The sequence below is a fragment of the Lepidochelys kempii genome, chromosome 6 (genome assembly GCF_965140265.1).
Source record: "Lepidochelys kempii isolate rLepKem1 chromosome 6, rLepKem1.hap2, whole genome shotgun sequence".
NCBI lineage: Eukaryota > Metazoa > Chordata > Testudines > Cheloniidae > Lepidochelys > Lepidochelys kempii.
Window position 1 is genome coordinate 53002330 of NC_133261.1, and position 17415 is coordinate 53019744.

The following is a 17415-nucleotide window of genomic DNA, read 5'->3' on the forward strand; positions in this document are numbered from 1 at the left end:
ATTTAATGTGTACAGTACTCAGGAGGGGGAAAGAATACATCGTACTATGGCAATACAGAGAATACACCATAACAAGCTCCTCCATAGTAATTACTTCAGGCTACTCTCAAACCTGTGCTCCTTTGTGAAATGCACACAGATCCATTTATCTAGCTGACTATAAACCACAGACTGAATTCAGCCATTACCAGTTGTCCTGCTTATGGGTGTCAGATTCAGGAGCCAAGCACCACCTTCCCACCCAGGAAGACAGGCAGGGGGAGATAAGTCGAAACTCCTCAAGCAGAGAGAGCCTGTATTGTAAGTAAAGTGGCCTCACTGAACAGCGGAGCCTATGACAAAATGTCAGGGCATCTGCCTTAACCGTCGGTGGGAAGAGAAGCCTAAAGCAGTAGAGATTGTGAGAGAAACTACGAAATTTATAAAAGGCCATTTCCAGAAACAGCTTTTTATTTCATGTTCTTCTCAATCCAGTCCTTGAATGGAATTGCTTTGGTATAACCAGTGTAGAGTTCTAGGCTGCAAGTTTTATCATAGCCCCAGCTCACTAATCCCATCAGGTGCCATTTTAGCTCAGGAGACGCTTTTCCTGGCAACGTTATGGCTGCAATGCCTCCAGTCTCAGCAGGGCAGATGTTAGAAAAGGCAGTGGGGTGCTGCCTGGCACAGAACATGCTGTCAGTGATGATGACCTGGATTCCATTATCCTCATACTGCTGCTCGCACAAGAGCGAGTCCACCATCTGAACAACTCCCATGCGGATTGTATCATTCTTGTAGCTGGGATCCTTAATGTCAGCCAGTATCTTCCAGCCAGTAATCACTATTTTTAAATCCTCTGTGGATGGGTCCAAATCATGAGCAGATGCCAGGCAAATGGGTTGAACATGGCTGCTGATTTTGGCTTTGTCCAGGAGTTTTACAATGGCCATGTCGGAATCAAGCAATATGGGGTCAAAGTTTGGATGCACTAGGATGGCAGAAATCTAGGAAGGAACCAGAGAGGGAAAATTTACAGAATTAATAATGATGGACAATAGAAGTGTGGGAAATCATTGACCATTTTTCCATGATATTTTCACATTTAATCTCAGCTGATTTTGCACCCCTCAAAGCTTCCTTGTCTATGCTACTCAGTCAAATGCTCTTTCAAATCAAGAATATGCAAAATATTCAAATGCGGTGTTTCAAAGACAACTTTTGCTTGGGATCAAATCAATTTTTACTGACAGCAAAAAGAAAGAAATCATGAAAGGCAATCAATTTTTCAACAAAAATTGGCCCACTTTATGATTGCAATGAAATTGGAGGAGGGAAGAGGGAAATATATTTCAAGTAGCTTAACCTTTTATTGAGAAAACTTTGCCTAGTCCTTTAGTGGACAATGTCTGATTGCATGTCAGTTTCAGTCTGCAGAAATGTAACAGTGTCCTACAGATGAACTAAAATATATCTTATTGAGTTTCTTCCAATAACTCACCCCAAAAGAAAGAGTTAATGCATTATGCAATATATAACTTTAGAGCCTAATCTTTTATCCCTTACTGGGCTGATAAGATGCTGTCAGAAGAAAACTCCAGGCAGCAGAATGGGGAAAGACTTTCCTATCAAGAATAATAAAATACTCTGGATAGGCAGAGGAAGGTGGGGTTAGGTACCAAAATGAAGCAGAAAGTTGAATATAAAACAAGAAACAAAGTAACTGTATTTTATTGGAGAGAACATATTAATGAACTCAAAAATCAAAAAGAAAAACACAATTAAAACTGCTGAGTTTCTCCTGATTTTGATATGAAACCATTAGTCTGCCCAGGTTAGCTTGGAAAATCAATTAACTCATCAAATTACTTTGATGAGACCTGGGCCTGAACTGTTATCTATGGATCTGGAGTCAGATCCAAACTTCCCCAAAGTTTGGAGTTGTTTAGATCTGGGGCTGAAATGTAAAATGAGTTGATGGTCACAGACCAGGATCAGTGGACATGTGTCTCCCTCCCCGAAAGCACAATCACTGGTTGGCACTGGCTGGCATCCCTTTTTTTTTGGAAATCTCAGCCAAGAGACCAGCTGAACAATTCTATTCATCCCTATTTGTCAGGAGTGAGGGATGTTAGTGGGATGATGTGCAGGGAAGCTTGCAGTGGTGCTGCTGCCCCTCCCATACCATAAGAGTTCTGCCAATGAACATGGGACTTCAGGCTCCAGGAATGTCAAAACAAAAGTATGCAAAATATATAATACATATTCCTAAGAATGGGCTTTTTTCTCTTCATGCAAGACGGACCACAGGGGTGATCCAGGTCTGTATCTCTGTCAGCACTTCTCCACTCCCATCTGAATGCCTTACTCACCCGTAAGTTCTGGATAGTCTTCTCATTTCGGTCGTCGTCCCTGTAGAATTTCCCCAAGACCACTTTGAGTTCCGCTGTCTTGAGGACCGTGATCTTCCCCAAGTCAGTGACACAGTGAGCTGCCACCACCACAGTGCGCTCATTCACCAGGGCCCCACTGCAGATCAGGATCCACGCCCCCTTCCGGAGGCTGATCTCCTTTACCCCATTGGCTTTCCGATAGATGGCTGCTTGCCAGGGCCATCTGATAGATGAAGTCTTTTGAAGAGTGATGTTTTCCGTTTTTCCACAGACTGTAAAAATATGAACCTAGGATGAGTTGATTCTTTTTCCTCAAGAATCTGAATGTCTCCACGTCCTGATTCCCAACTATGGTGCGCCTTAGGGTACTAAACTTTATTGGTTAGCACCAGGAAAATGTTTACCAATTAACCCTTAGATCAGCCTTGCAACATTCTACTCACCCACAAACACCTTGAGAATTTTTATTTTTAAAGGGTGAATAAAATATTATTAGTTTTTTCATTCTCATTGGAATTCCTCTTAAAAGGTGGGAAGGTAAATTTTGCATCTGAACTAGTAATTTTCCATTACAATTTTGTAAGACTGCCCTATAACAATATAATTACATAAAGATATGAAAGAATCAGGATGACACCACAGCTGTGTGAAAATTCCACCCTAAAACCCATCTTAAGCAACCACACAAGAATCGACCAGAAATGGGTCATCTCGTAGAAATGGGCTTTATGCAACTAAAGACTGAAAAAAATATTTCTAGATACTTGAGATGAGCCCAAACCAAAATCCCAGATCCAAAACCCTCTGAACTTTTGTCTGGATCTGAACTTTACAGTTGGCCCTATGCCAATAATGGGCTGTCCCAAATCTCCAGATTTGCATAGCCCCTAACTCTGAGGTAATTCGTACCCAGTTCTGAACTTTGCAAAATAGTCCCATCCTCAGCAGGATCGAGTAAAGGGAGTAGCCTCTTAAAAGTTCACTGGTTCCACTTTATTGCTTTTGGTCTGATGTATTTGTAAATTATCTGCCAAAGCGCAGAGACAAGTGAAAAATTGAATTTGCTCTAAGTGGGAAAATGTGAATAATAGGAAAATGTTTCCAAATCATAGGCAAATTACAAAACTGAAAGTTTGACTCCTCACTTGGTGTCATCAACAGAAGTTCTGCTGTGGAGTAGAAAGAGTCATCTATCTTCCCAGTGTCATTGCGCCTTCTCGCCCAGCTGGGAGCACAGGCAGCCTACATTGTTAGGAATCTCCATTTATCTAAGATGCATACATGCCCCCACCCACAGAAGATGAGTATTTCTTTTCTTCTTAACAACTCACTTGGAATGCATGTGGGAGCCCGCCCACTCCATTTTCCTGTCTTCAGACAGGTTCTCCTGCTGCTTCCCAGGCGGCGGTAGAAGGGAGAAATGCAGTCATACTGAAGCTGAGTGTGCAAATGCTGGTACCCTGGAGGCAGGTCTCCAAAGGGCAGCATTGGCTTCTTGGTTGGATATATTTCGAGCTTCTGTTTGCTGAATGCAGAAGAGTAGAGTTGATGCAAAGGCGTCTCCCTGTTTCACCATACAAGAAACATGGGGAAATGATAATATGACAAAAAACGATCATGATCATTGCTTTATCACCAGCTGCACTACGCACCATTTTAAAACGTAAGGGCTTTGCTTATTTGCTGGAAGCACAAGGCAAAAAACTCTCCAACACAGTTTAGCAGAATTCCCATTTGCAGCTCAGCCTTTATATAGATGGGGGGAGGGGTTGTTTTTGTTTTTTTAGTTTACCTTTTCTGGAGTGTCTCCAGTTACATAGGAATATTTTGTGGATAATAGTTCATGTTATCACCATTTGCAAAAGACATGTGATGCTGCATTTTTCAATGGAAAAATTATACTCGAATTGGGTGTTCTATAATTAATTTTCACTAGAGAGGAGTTTAGACTCCTTCTTTTTCGCTAGTGAACATTATAATAGGCAGTATTGGGAAAAGATTCAGACTAAACTATGTTGATAAAGTAGCTTGATTTAGCAATTAACAGAGATGATTACCATACCGGAGAGAATGTATAATTGCACCAATCGCTAAATTTTAGTTTAGGGATTGCACTGATCTGATGAAGTATGGGACCTATTTTTAATGTTTAAATGTGCTCTAAAAATGAAATTAACCATTCTGAATTTTTACTATGAACTTTACAAAGCTAATATTTTAAATCCTTCATTCATGACAACTACATGATCTCTGTGAGAAACCACTTGGAAGTACATGAAGGTCTGATTGCTTGTGGGGAAACCTATTGAAATCTGCAAAAATGGACAGGAAATGAGTTTCCTGTGAGATTGCTGCTACCTGTTGCAGCCAATCGAGCTAGAAATGCCTGGGGAATAGATTTTTCTCACGGTATGTTATGATTTTTCTCATGATAGCATATATCCCTTAAGGTCCCAGAGAGACAGATTGTCTTATATATGTGGAAACTGTCAGATTACATGTGACACCCCCTCAAAGCCAAGATACTAAGACTGAGAGCAGTGGCAGTAAAGTCCATTTCTTTTCTTTAAACAAGACGACATCTGAATAGGAAGGATGGTCCAGTTGATAGGGCACTAGGTTAGGACTTCTGACGCCTATGTTCAGTTCCCTCTTCAGCTGCCAACTTTCTGTGTAACAGCAGATAAATCACTTTCTCTGCCTCCGTTCCCCATCTGTACAAATGAGGATAATACTTCCCTACTGCATGGGGATACAAGTTCAATTCATGGGTGTGAGATGCCCAGATACTATGGTGATAAGGGCCAAATATGTTTCTTGGTGGCATGTGTGTTAAGCAGTGTAAATTTTTTTTTTGGGGGGGGGGGGCAGAGACTGAAGATATTGGTCATGTTTGCACTGCCACTAAAAACATACAAGGTCAGCACTGCAGAGGGGCACAAAACCAAAAAATACTAATGATTATAAAAAAATTACTCTGAACATGGCAGAATCCTCAGACAGATTTGGGTTGGGTTCTTTCTGAGAAATGAGCAAAAGTTCAGGGCAGGCCCTGATTTTTTTCTGACCAAGCTTTCCCATCCCTATCAAGCCCAGCTTCCTACCACATCATGTAGCATCTCTTTGGGTGATGGTGCCTATTGCAACAGACCATCCTAGGATGCCTTCCCCCTTCACCCCCAGTTTCCTCAGTAAGACCCCACAGTCCCAAGGAATCTCTGGGGAACCCCTGCTGACTGTTACAAAGATCACAACCCTAATTCTGGCTGCATCCCATAGGGGGAATAAACAACAAACGTTCTTAAAATTGAGGCATTACAATCTCACCTTGACTGAACCTGCATTGGAAGCACTTTCTGTCTCACCAGGTCAGAGATCTTTGGCTCTCTGCAGGCTAAAAAAAATACAGTGTTGCACAATCCTTTTCCATGTTCAGAGCTCAAATGTTATGGTTCAGATACCTGTCCATCTTTCCTGTCACTAGCAACAATGGACTGGATGAAGAGAAGAGGCAATAAGTAGATATAATTATATGCATTAAAATATATGTGGTAACACCCCTGTTGGCCCTGTTATAGAGAGATCTGATGATTATGTTACTGTATGTTTCTCTAAACAAATGCTCACTGTTGGAATGATAATTATTTTGTCTCTGATATATACATGGCAAGGGTTTTGTAAACCTGTTAAACCTGCCTAAATAAATGATAGATAGATAGATAGCAAAAGCTGGGATCCTCAACTAGTCTCTTGTGGTATATTACATTCCTGATAGACACTGAAAAGAGTTGAGTTCTCTCTCTCTCTCAAACTCTTTTCAGTGTCTACCAAGAATGTGATATACCACAAGAGATTAGCTGAGGAGCCCAACTTTTTCTCTGCCCCTAAAAATACTTTTTCTGTTGCTCTATCTACCCCATTTGCCAGGCATCCATCTTTGTAATATCTGTGTGTCTTCTGCCTTAGGCAGGTATAATAGTTTTAGCCATAGAGAGAGAAATGACCACTAGTGCTTTTGCAGAGCAATAATTAAAAGACCACAGCAGATTATTTGCAATCTGAGTGAACTTTTGTTAAAATCGAATTAAAATATATAATCACCATCTGCCTAGGTATACATGGATAATCCAGATGATTGGGCACCTGGCATGAAAATAGTAGGATGTTACAGATAGCTGCCAACCTGTCATCTTGTACACCCGTCTGAGAGGGGCCTAATTCGAACGAGCATAACAAGTTGACTCAAATTTGCCTAAGATAACAGATGGGGGAATCCCAGGACTTTAAATTATGTATATTATAATTATTTTGGGGGGGAGATAGATATCTGATTGGTCCTTAATAATTCAGCTGATTGTGCCAAGATCTCTTTCCCTCCAGTAAAGTGGATGAACTGAGGGATTCCTGTTGGATGTGGTTCATCTGTATGTTTGAGAAGTCATACACTGTGGCATTCTACAATACTTAGTTGCATTTGTGATTAATAACATATGTTAAACCTTTGGTAATTGTTAAAGTTAACATCAATCAAAAGGGTTAGAGGGAAAAGGTACTTTCTATCAATGGAGCACTTAACACAATGTGCAGCAAGGGTGTTTAAGCCTTAAAATACAGAACAAAACCCCAAAAGGATAAATAATTGTCCTTATAATATTTCATTTTGTTTAACAAAGATCTGTTAATATGTATTACAAAATTCTCTCTCTTTGGGGAAATGTTTAGATAGTTCCCAACACACATCCTTCCTCTTGTTGTGGTTCCCATCACACGTCTATTAGACCCTGAATCAGCAAAGCACTTAAACACGTGCTTAAGTGCTTTGCTGAATGCAGACGGATTGCTGAACCAAGTCTTGAAAGACTGCAGACTGTAAGCCTGATCTTGCAAACCCTTACTTATGTAAGGAGTCCTGTTGACTAAACCTGATTGAAAACTGGACCTTGTGACAGCAAGACTAATAATTCCTTATACAGAATAGACCTTTCTTCATTTTCCAGTTCCTCCATGGTCTTCTTTGATTCACTGACGCTACCCATACCGGATTCCAGTATGAGGGTAGGGAAAACAAAGGTGTTGGGGGAAATGAGATAAATTCCTATCCTTTCTTAAAGGAAGAAACTTCTCTTGGAATCACTACCATCTTCCCTGGCTGAGTTCAGCAGCCAGAGAGCGTGGGCAGACTATCAGCTTCAGTATCAGGTGCCAATCTGATTGAGCCATTACACACCCTTTTATTGAAGGTATTTAGAAAACAGATAGTTTAGCCAGAAAATAATATACAAAACAAATTCCAGGTAAAACATATCAGTTTTTATGAGCTGGAGCAAAGAGACTGAAAACTACCTTTTATGCAGATTGGTTGTTTCCCTGACCACTCTCCATTGTCTTGGCAGGTCCTCTGCTCATTACCACTAAGAACGTATGAGTTGTTACAAAAGAAAGCAATGACTGTGCCGATTTTTGCGTAGCGTCCGGTCTTTAGCCCAGTGTCTTCCACCACTCTTCTGTAGCCATTGAATGGGCCACCAGGGTCTGAGCAGTTTTTTTCTTGTAGAACTAACAACAAGAAAAAAAAGTAAACATTTTTCACAGAGAATTAATTGTGAGCCCCTGATCATTTGACATTTCACGCCCACAGTGCTACACAAAGTATACTTAATTTACAATTAATGTTTTAAACTAAATGTGATGCCAGGACTAGTCAGCAACAAATATTAAAGGGACAATGTCAATGTAGAAGTCTTAGCCTAGAAATAATAACCATACTGCTAACAGCACCATAGGTTTTTAAAAGCTGAAAGGCTTTAAATCGAAAATAATTTTAAAAATCAAATTTAGGCCTCAGTCCTATAAAATGTTAGGCATAAGCTTAACTTTACACACACTGAGTTGTTCCATTGGCTTCTACAGGACTACTTACAGTGCATAAAATTAAGCATATACATAAAACTTTGCAGGATCAGGGTCTTATTGCACCATTTTTCTTGTTTTATTTACTTTCCACATTTCACTAGGTTTGGATAATGAAACTAGATTACTTAGGTTCACTTTTGTTTATATTCAGTTTCTTTTCTCTCTCTCTCTCTCTTTTTTTTTAAGCACAACAGAGATCTTAACAATGCAGGGAAATACTGAAATATAAAGAACACTGATTTTCTCTGAAATAAAGGCAAACATGAAAACGTTCTTATTCACATGAGGTTCTGTCTACAAAAAAAACTTTTCTTCCTCAATCCCCTCCCCATTTTTCTTTTCCCTTTATTTGTTTTGTTTTTCCTCCTACCGTTTACTGCTTTTTTGTGGCTTACAACTAGTTGATTATGTTCCTTAAAGTGATATTTTCCCTACTCTTTATTTTTTTCAGCTTTCTGCTGTTTGTGTGACCCATTTAGAAGCTCTGAAATAAAAAGAATATTTCCCATTGATATTGTCCATTGGCAATCATTGATTTTCCCCCTGCTGCTTTTCTTATGAGGCTGAAATTAATGTGTATTTTTTGCATCATAGATGGGGTCAGTGCAACTCCCCTCTGTTTTCCTGAACTGGGCATAAGTCTTCATTTTGCCAGACATGTCCTGACAAAGCACTTAACCATGTGACTAGCCTTAAGCATATTATTTTAAATCCATCCCTATTCTGCACAGTGCTTAAGTATGTTCTTTTTACATTAACTTAAATGGGACTTAAACATGTGACCAAAGTTAAGCATATGTCTGAGTGTCTGAGTGAATAGAGATGGACTTGATCACCTGCTTAAAGTTAGGCACATGCGTAAGTGCTTTGCCGAATCTGGACCATATTGAAGAGGCAGGAAGAGGTGGAGCTGAGCTCTCTCACATCCAGGAGAGGGAGAGAAAGGAAGCTCTATGCCTGCTTTTAGTTTAGTTCCATCATTCTCCCTCTTGCTTTACTCCTGATCACATATCACAGATTAATTTCATTCCTTCACAAGACCTTGTGGCTGGTACATTGCTAGTGGTCATGTCTCACAATACCACTCCCATCACCATGTGATCTCACAGATATGGAGATGGGGAATTAAGATACCTGATGTGCCTGTCTATAGTTACCCTACAAATATTTGACCTGCCTACAGGCACTGACCAGACTGCCATCTAGTCTGTCATTCCTATAGGAAAGTAGGGTAGGACAGGCAGAAACCACATCACATCAGTCTATCCTTGTTGAGATATCACACCAAGGAGCCTTTTTTGTAAACTATTTTCCATAGTAGCATCCAGCCTGGTTGCACCAAGTAGTTAGTAGAGCCCTTGTATTTCAGAAGTACCTGAACTTCTCTGAACCAAGTAAGCTAACTGCCTCCACTTGAAAAGGACCTTCTTCTCCTATCTGACCCTGCGACAGCACTATCATTTCTATGGTGTCAGACTGCGACATAAGTTAAGTATAGGGCTATGACTTATCTGATGGATTAAACAGAAGGAGAAGCCAGTTGGGAAGAACATACTTCTTACAACATAGATAGCTTCAATAAGAGACAAGGCTAGGGGCAGACCAAGTTATAGACTAAAGAGGTGTAGCCAATGTCATCATAATGTTAGGGAAACTGAAGTTACTCATAGACCAAACTCCAAAACATTTATTTCAGTTGGAGAATTCCTATCTATCCCAAAGGATGTCCTTAATTGTTGTTCCTGATCTCCAAGAGCTCTTATAAAGGAGTCCCCAAACATTCCCAAGAATATTTTGCATTGTTTGCCTCAGCATCTTTTGGAAAGCCCTACTCCAACCAGTGCAAAGGATTCTAGAATCTGGGAACAAAAGCTGTCCAGTGGGAAACAACTGAAACAGAAGCATCTTTCTGGAAGAAGAAATATATACAGGACACTGTTTGGCTAGGGGGGTGGAAAGGAAAGATTTGAATCTTCAATGGCAGACCTAAGGTTTGCCTTCATACTATCAAGGCAACATTAACCAAAAGTATTTTTCTTTTTCTAGCATGACTGTCCTATTGCTATGTTACTCTGTTCTCCCCACAATGAGCCATTTAATCACTGCCACAGAGTGCAACAAACCTCTTCAGAAGAAACACAGTAGTGCTGGAAATAGCTATTAATTAATGCACAAGACACATGGTCCTCTTTTGTATTTCAGGTTCTAGAAATTATGCAATCATGGTCCAAGCCCAGCAGTCTTTGCTTAGGCATAGATGAAACAATGGGAGCTTTGTTTGAGTAAGGATTGCAGGCCTGGGCACCAAGATAGTAAATTAATATCCACTACGGTGTCTTAAAAATACAGAGATGAAAGAACATTGTGTTAAGTCATGGATGTGCCCAATTCCAAGTGAGATTTGGACATTCCAATATTTAAATCCCAATAGCTTGTTTTAATGACAATACAATGGGTTAGGCATGATAAAAATCAAAACTTAAAGCAACCTTACCACATTCATGATGATGTGTTGACCAACTCCCATCAAGCTGACAGTAGGCAACACGGCTGCCTTTTAAGTTGTAACCTGCGTTGCACTTGAAGTAAACCTGGGCCCCGTATTTAAAGTCATCTCCTTCCACAATACCATGAGCGGGAGCACCTGGAGTCCTACACATCACCACTGACAGTTCAGATATTTCAAAAAAATCCACTTTATTACAAAAACAGGACTGTGTTAGGAAGATAATTTATGTAGAATATTTTAAAAAATAGCTTAAAAATGGGCACAGGAGTCAAAATTACAAGACCAGGTACATGCAAGTTCTTTCAAAAATTTACTTAGGTCCTGATCCTACAAACACTTATGCATATGCTTAACTTTCAGCACATAAGTGGTACCATTCAGTTCATGTATGCTAAGGTAAGCACATGCCTGAGTGTTTGCAGGACTGGGGCCTTAAGTTGCTAAAACTGTCCCTATTTGAAGCTCCCTCCATCTCAATAGGAGTTTTGAATGGTCAACAGAGAAATACAAGATATAACTTAGAACCTGGAAACCCCAGTTTTGAAATTCTTTAAAATTCTTGTTTCAGCTTTCACATACTCTTTAATATTTCTCACTCACATCTAAAAGCATGTACAGCTGTGTTTTGTGGGGCCCAACAACAACTGTTAAAAATGGACCTTGTCATTTACCATAATGCAATATTTACCATTGCCACAGTATTTTCTATATTGGGATATACTGAAAAATCCCAATAAATGTAATTATTGCAGATAGTAAATGTGCAGGTCACAGCACCCTTTGTACACTGGTTGGCTGGGTAGCTTAATCACACCAAGGAAGAATGTCTCCAAGGGCATAATAGAGAACAGAAGATTCAGTGTCTCTCTCTTTCTGTGTATCTTGGGCCCTATTCTACAATTCGCTGAGAACAGATGCAGCATTGAAGTCAACTGGGCTCCACGAAGGTGTAGCCCTGCAGGATTAGGGCTTTACCTGTTTCAGTGGTACCTGTTATCTTGTTTTATAAGAGCAGTTGTGGCCCATAGAAGATGGTAGTCTCAATGCAGATGGGTGCCAGACAGATCTTTCCTGTTTCACGCTTCTTTCATAGGATTATGAATTTTTCTTTTACTATGTTACTATTTCATTAACTAAAAGTGTAAAGAATATTATTACTTATTAACTGATGACCAAATCCTGTTCCTATTGATGCCAATAGCAAAGCCTCTCTCAGGGTCCAATCCTGTAATCCTTACTCATGACACATGCGAGTAGACTCACTGAAGTCTATGTAACTACTCACATAAATAAGGACTATTTATGTGAGTAAGGTTTGCAAGAGCAGGTCTGGATGTCACACCATTCACAAGCATCAAGGGTCCATAGAATTCTGACCATTTTGAGAAATATTACACACTTCAAGAGATCATTTGGCAATGTGGCTCAGTGCCACTATCCGTGAGCCTTGGGAGAGAAAACCATTGGACATTTAGTAACTAGAAAAGACCCCAAATCCAAACACTCCCAAACTTGGTGGGTTCAGAGTTTAGACTTGGACATATCCTTACCCAGAACACTCCAAATGGTAACCCTAAAAATTGAGCAAAAAATCTTTTATATCATTATGGTTCCTAGTTGATAGCTTTACATATGTAAAGGAAAGAGAGCAGAGGGGGATGTATTCATCATACTGTTTAAGCATTTTTTCTAGGTATTTTGAAATTTCTAAACATAATTTGCCTGCCCAGATGTGGTCTCTCTATTCTCAGTCACTCTTCATATCTTTCTTGGAATGCTAATTTATTCCATCATGCTCCTAATTTTCCTCTCTAAATATAAAGTCATAACAGACTTGTCAACTGCCATACATTTTTTAAAAAAAAGCGGGGGGGGGAGCACTATAAATATCTGTGAAACACACTCAGAATTAGTCTTCCTCTCCCATATAGGGCTTTCTGCATCTCTGGTAGTCCTAACCAATATCCCATATCAGCTCTACACTATTTTTCAACCAGTTTAAATTGTGCTTCCCAATCTTTGGGATACACTCGGACAGAATCTTTGTCCAGCTACAATAACTTTTTCTGGGAGAATATCACAGACTCGGGGTATCTTTCTTGCTTGATATCCTACTTGATGATCTTCAGTTTCTAGTCCTGTTCATTATATTGGTTTCCAGTCTGGTGACCTTCTTAGCTTTGTCCATCTCAAGGTTCTCTTTAACAGTTCGATTCCATTATCTTGGTACAACACCCAACATCAAAATTATGAGCTAGATTGCACTTGTGCATGGGATAAGTTAATAAAGACACTGGGACCAAAAGAAATGAGCACAGGTTTGGAAGTCCTGAGCTCTAATCGTAGCTTGACCACAGACTCATGGTGGGGTCTTGGTAAGTTATTTTGCTTCTATATCCCCCAGATGAGGATAATAAAACTACCTACCTCACAGAAATGGTGTGAGGATTAGCTAATATCTCTACAGTGCTTTCATCATATTATGGCTGAGTATTATTAATAAAGACATTCCTTTTGTTACCTATATTTTTACCTGCTGTGTGTCTGTTCCCTTCTGACACAAGTCTTTCAAACATTTATCTCACTTCTGTCCTTTGCTTACACTTTGCCACTGTAAGTGCAGAATTAGTCGATTATTTTGTATGTTAGTTTTTGTTCTCATCAAACTAATCAGATTTTATATCACAGTGCATTCATCAGATTGCACTATTGTAGCTGAGTCCTGCATTGTTCTCTAGAATATCTGGACTGGCAGTCGTAATGAAGTTACCCTGATAGCATCCTTTACCCTTCTGAGTTTCTCTGTTGTTTTGTTCCTTTCAGCTTCTCTTCCTTTTCATCCTTATTCCCTACTGTATTTTAAACAGTTCCATTGGGCCCTTATCCTTTTCACCTCATGGCCACTTTTTGCAATGAAATCTCCACTGATGATCCTGAAAGAAAACCTAGCACCTTTTGTGCTTCCTATAATTCTTTCCTTTCATTATCCGGATGGCTGCCTGTCAGGTGCATGAACCTGATTGCTTCTCATCTCCCTCAGATTGTACAGCACATGCAATTGAATTTTAGGATGGTCTTCTTTGTCTGAGATATTTTGTTAAAGCCTTTCAACATTCTCAGCTCCTTTCAGAATACACCCAACCCTTCCAGTTGTCTGTGCAGCTATTTCTCAAAAGTTTTTTAAAAAAATAGTGGACTACTTTGTGAAAGTAGCTGTCATTTATACCTAACCCTGTGCTGTGCAATCCAGCAAAATGTCCAGCCATCTGCGCCTGGTTCTATTTATAATTCTCTTTAGCGACTGACCTCTATTGGAGATCTGGTTTTAAGTCAAACTCTCACTCTGAAGCACGATGAGCCTGAATCTGCCAGCTGCTGAGGATCAGGTCCTCTCTCTAAAATAAGTGATTCCTATTATCCTGTGATTCTAGCTTCACACCTTTGGGGATTCTTAAGTAATTACAGCTTTCACATGCTGATCAGATGTAGCATTAGTTGGCTATAGTGGACCAGAAGAAGGAAAAACCTGTCTTGATAAACTATAGGAAGAGGACTTTCTCTCTGAGTCAAGCACAGGCATCAGTAGCTCTTATCCTACTTCTAAGACTAAGGGAGCAACTTGGTGTTAATGCAATGTCCCCCGTTCTGTCATATACCCTGGCAGTCACTGCCAAGCTTTTCAGACGATAACATTTTCTCCCACAGCACTTTTTCAAGCTATGTAGATGCACCACCAGTGTGATGGCCACACTAGTTGGGGGTAGGGGAAACTTTGACCAGACACAAGTAGAGTCTCTCTGAAAAGTACCATCAGACCTTTTATGCCCACCCAGAGCCAACAGAACCTTGATTTTTAAGGACTCAACCAGAAAAATATCCACAAACAACTGCAATTTATTTATATTGAAGGAATGACAGATTGAGACAACTCTGAAAGCATCTGAAGCAATAGCTCTAGGCTGCCTAGGACTTTCACACTCTGCCTTCTGAGAACAGAGGAGAACACCCACCTGCAACCCAGCAGATGGAATAACTTAGAGAGGTTCTGGGAGGCAAATATGGGCAGCAAATTAAACATGAGTTTTCAATGCAACCACACCACAAAAGTCACCACAAAAGTCAGTGCAATCTAGGGCTGTCTAAACACAGATGCAGCATGTCTTGGAGCTGAAAATAATCCCTCTCCACATGGCACAAGTGTGACCATGCCTTGGATACTGCATTTGTTCTTGGCACCTCACTGCTAGAAAGTGTGACAGGGCAAGGCCAGATGGCTATAGAAAAGTAGTGGGAGATAGATATATTAGCTCCAGGCTAAACAAATCCCTGGTACCAGGATAAGTGAAATGGAAGCTGCTCCAGGTCAATTAAGACACCTGGGGCCAATTAAGAACTTTCCAGAAGGCAGGGAGAATGCTAGGTTGATTGGGACACCTGAAGCCAATCAGGAGCTGGCTGAAACTAGTTCAAAGCCTCCCAGTTAGTCAGGTGGGTGTGCATGTCAGGAGCTGTGGGAGGAAGTTGTGCTGTTGGAGAGACTGAGTAGTATACACCATATCAGGCACAAGGAAGGGGGCCCTGAGGTAAGAGTGAAGTGGAGCTTGAGGAAGTAGCCCAGGGAATTGTACATGTCATGTTTCTAAAAGGTCAGCTACCATAGCTGATACTATTAGGGTCCCTGGGCTGGAGCCCGGAGTAGAGGGTGGGCCCGGGCTCCCACACACACACACATCTTTGCCCCCTGATTAATCACAGACTGGGAGACAACAGAGACTGTGCAAGGAAGGATAACTTCTCCTCACCTCCCTCACTGGCTTATGATGAAAATGGCTCAGTAGACTGTGACCCTTGTCTCTAGAGAAAGAAGGGTTACGTGGAGGGTCACAGTGAGCCTCTGAGGCTAGCAAAATCCGCCAGGAAATGCGGGACCCACAGAGGCAAGGACAGAGCTTTGTCACAAAAGATATAGAGAAACTGGAGGGAGTTCAGAGAAAAGTGACATAAATGATGTGGAATTTACCCACGAAGAAAGGTTAAGGGCTGAGTATGTATACCTTAGCAATGGCTAATAGCCTACAAGAATCTGAAGTTTGAAAAGATCAAGGACGGCTAGAAATTATTTAGGGCTGCACAAAGGGGTGTGTCTAGAAGTGATAGGATGAAATTAAGAATCAGAAAATTCTTGCTAAAAAGAAAAGGATGCATCCGATGAAGTGAGCTGTAGCTCACGAAAGCTTATGCTCAAATAAATTGATTAGTCTCAAAGGTGCCACTAGTACTCCTTTTCTTTTTGCGAATACAGACTAACATGGCTGCTACTCTGAAAAAAATTCTTACTGAGTATCAAGAAAACCTTCTGTGTAGACTCCCAATGGAAGCAGTAGAATTCGCCATGTGAGAACTGAAAATTCAGCCAGAGAATGCACTAGAAAATGCCCTGGAGAAAACAATCCTGCACTGGTAGGCAAATGGACTGGACTATCTAACAGATCTTTTCCATCTTTAATTTCTCTTTGTTTTTCAACCTCCAGTCTTCCTTGAACATTTCACAGCCAATCTATCCTAGTACTTGCACATCCTGATCACTGCAGTATCTAATACAAGCATGGACCCAGCCTGACTTATATAGTTTGTGAGAGCTTAAATGGTAAAAGCACAAGATGGGATGGCTTCAGGCCTTTCTAGCAGAAATGCTGACACAGTTGGGACTGCGCTGTTAGAGATGCTCTAACAAAAAAAAACCAAAACAGATGTCTCAATTGCTTGTGTAACACATTCATGGACTGTGTAATAAAATTTAATAGCATGCTCCTTTGTCTCCTACTGACACATCCTGGAAAAGGAAAAACATATCTGTCTCGTGAAATATATTAAAACTGTTCCCTGTTGGACAGATTTTTTTTTTTGCATTGAGAGAAAAACTAGAATAAATGAATAAATATTCTTAAAGTCAGATGTTCCATTATAAATAATACAGTGCTGATTCCCCTTCCTTTTTCAATTGCTTTTGGGAGACATTCCTCAGTTCTGAATCATCTGTCATTTAGAAATGGTTTTCATGCCAGAATCTGCAATGGGAGAAACTGGATCAACTGCACTTTTTCTCCCTTCAGTGTCCTTCAACTCCCTGCTGGAGGTGCCATTTGTTCTTGTCCCATGGCCTCATTGTTCAAAAAAAAAAAATAAAGCCACTTTTTATATATGGGGGACTGGGTGGGAGAGCAGAAAACACAATACATTATATCTAAATAATGCATCTCCTTTTCAATAATAGATTGCATGCCCAGATGATACCTGATTTATCATCACTGGTCCTAATGCAAGGCTTGCATTTCCCATTCATCCTCCTAAAATCTGACACAGTAGGGCCTATAAATGTTTTTCGTTTGTTTGTTTTTAAATTGCTTGTGTAGGCCTTTTAATGATGCTGCTGCTAAAGAAGTTGATCTGGTCACACAGTCCCAAGTTAGAGATTTGCTTCCAGTCTGACCTTTGTTCTAATGTGTATAACACATTGTGCCTATTCAACTGCTTTCAGGGAAGGTTTTTCTATTAACTTGCAGTATTGCTTTTGCATAAGGTATGTTGGTAATCTCAGCTGAGAAGCCAAGGACTGAACTG

At 40.3% G+C, this 17415-nt stretch overlaps 1 protein-coding gene across 3 annotated transcripts in view; it reads right to left on the reverse strand.

The window, feature by feature from the left end:
- The window catches only part of PAMR1 (peptidase domain containing associated with muscle regeneration 1), a 68595-nt gene continuing 51180 nt past the window's right edge, over positions 1-17415 (reverse strand). For 2 of the 3 annotated variants that reach the window (XM_073350663.1, XM_073350662.1), the window contains exons 7-12: positions 10780-10950; positions 7716-7928; positions 5700-5766; positions 3704-3936; positions 2352-2644; positions 1-986 (exon numbers count right to left, since the gene is read on the reverse strand). In XM_073350663.1, coding sequence (XP_073206764.1) covers positions 450-986; positions 2352-2644; positions 3704-3936; positions 5700-5766; positions 7716-7928; positions 10780-10950 — 1514 coding nt within the window. In that variant the 3' untranslated portion in view covers positions 1-449. The remainder of the gene's footprint in view (positions 987-2351; positions 2645-3703; positions 3937-5699; positions 5767-7715; positions 7929-10779; positions 10951-17415) is intronic. The other variant, XM_073350664.1, reaches the window with a different exon arrangement.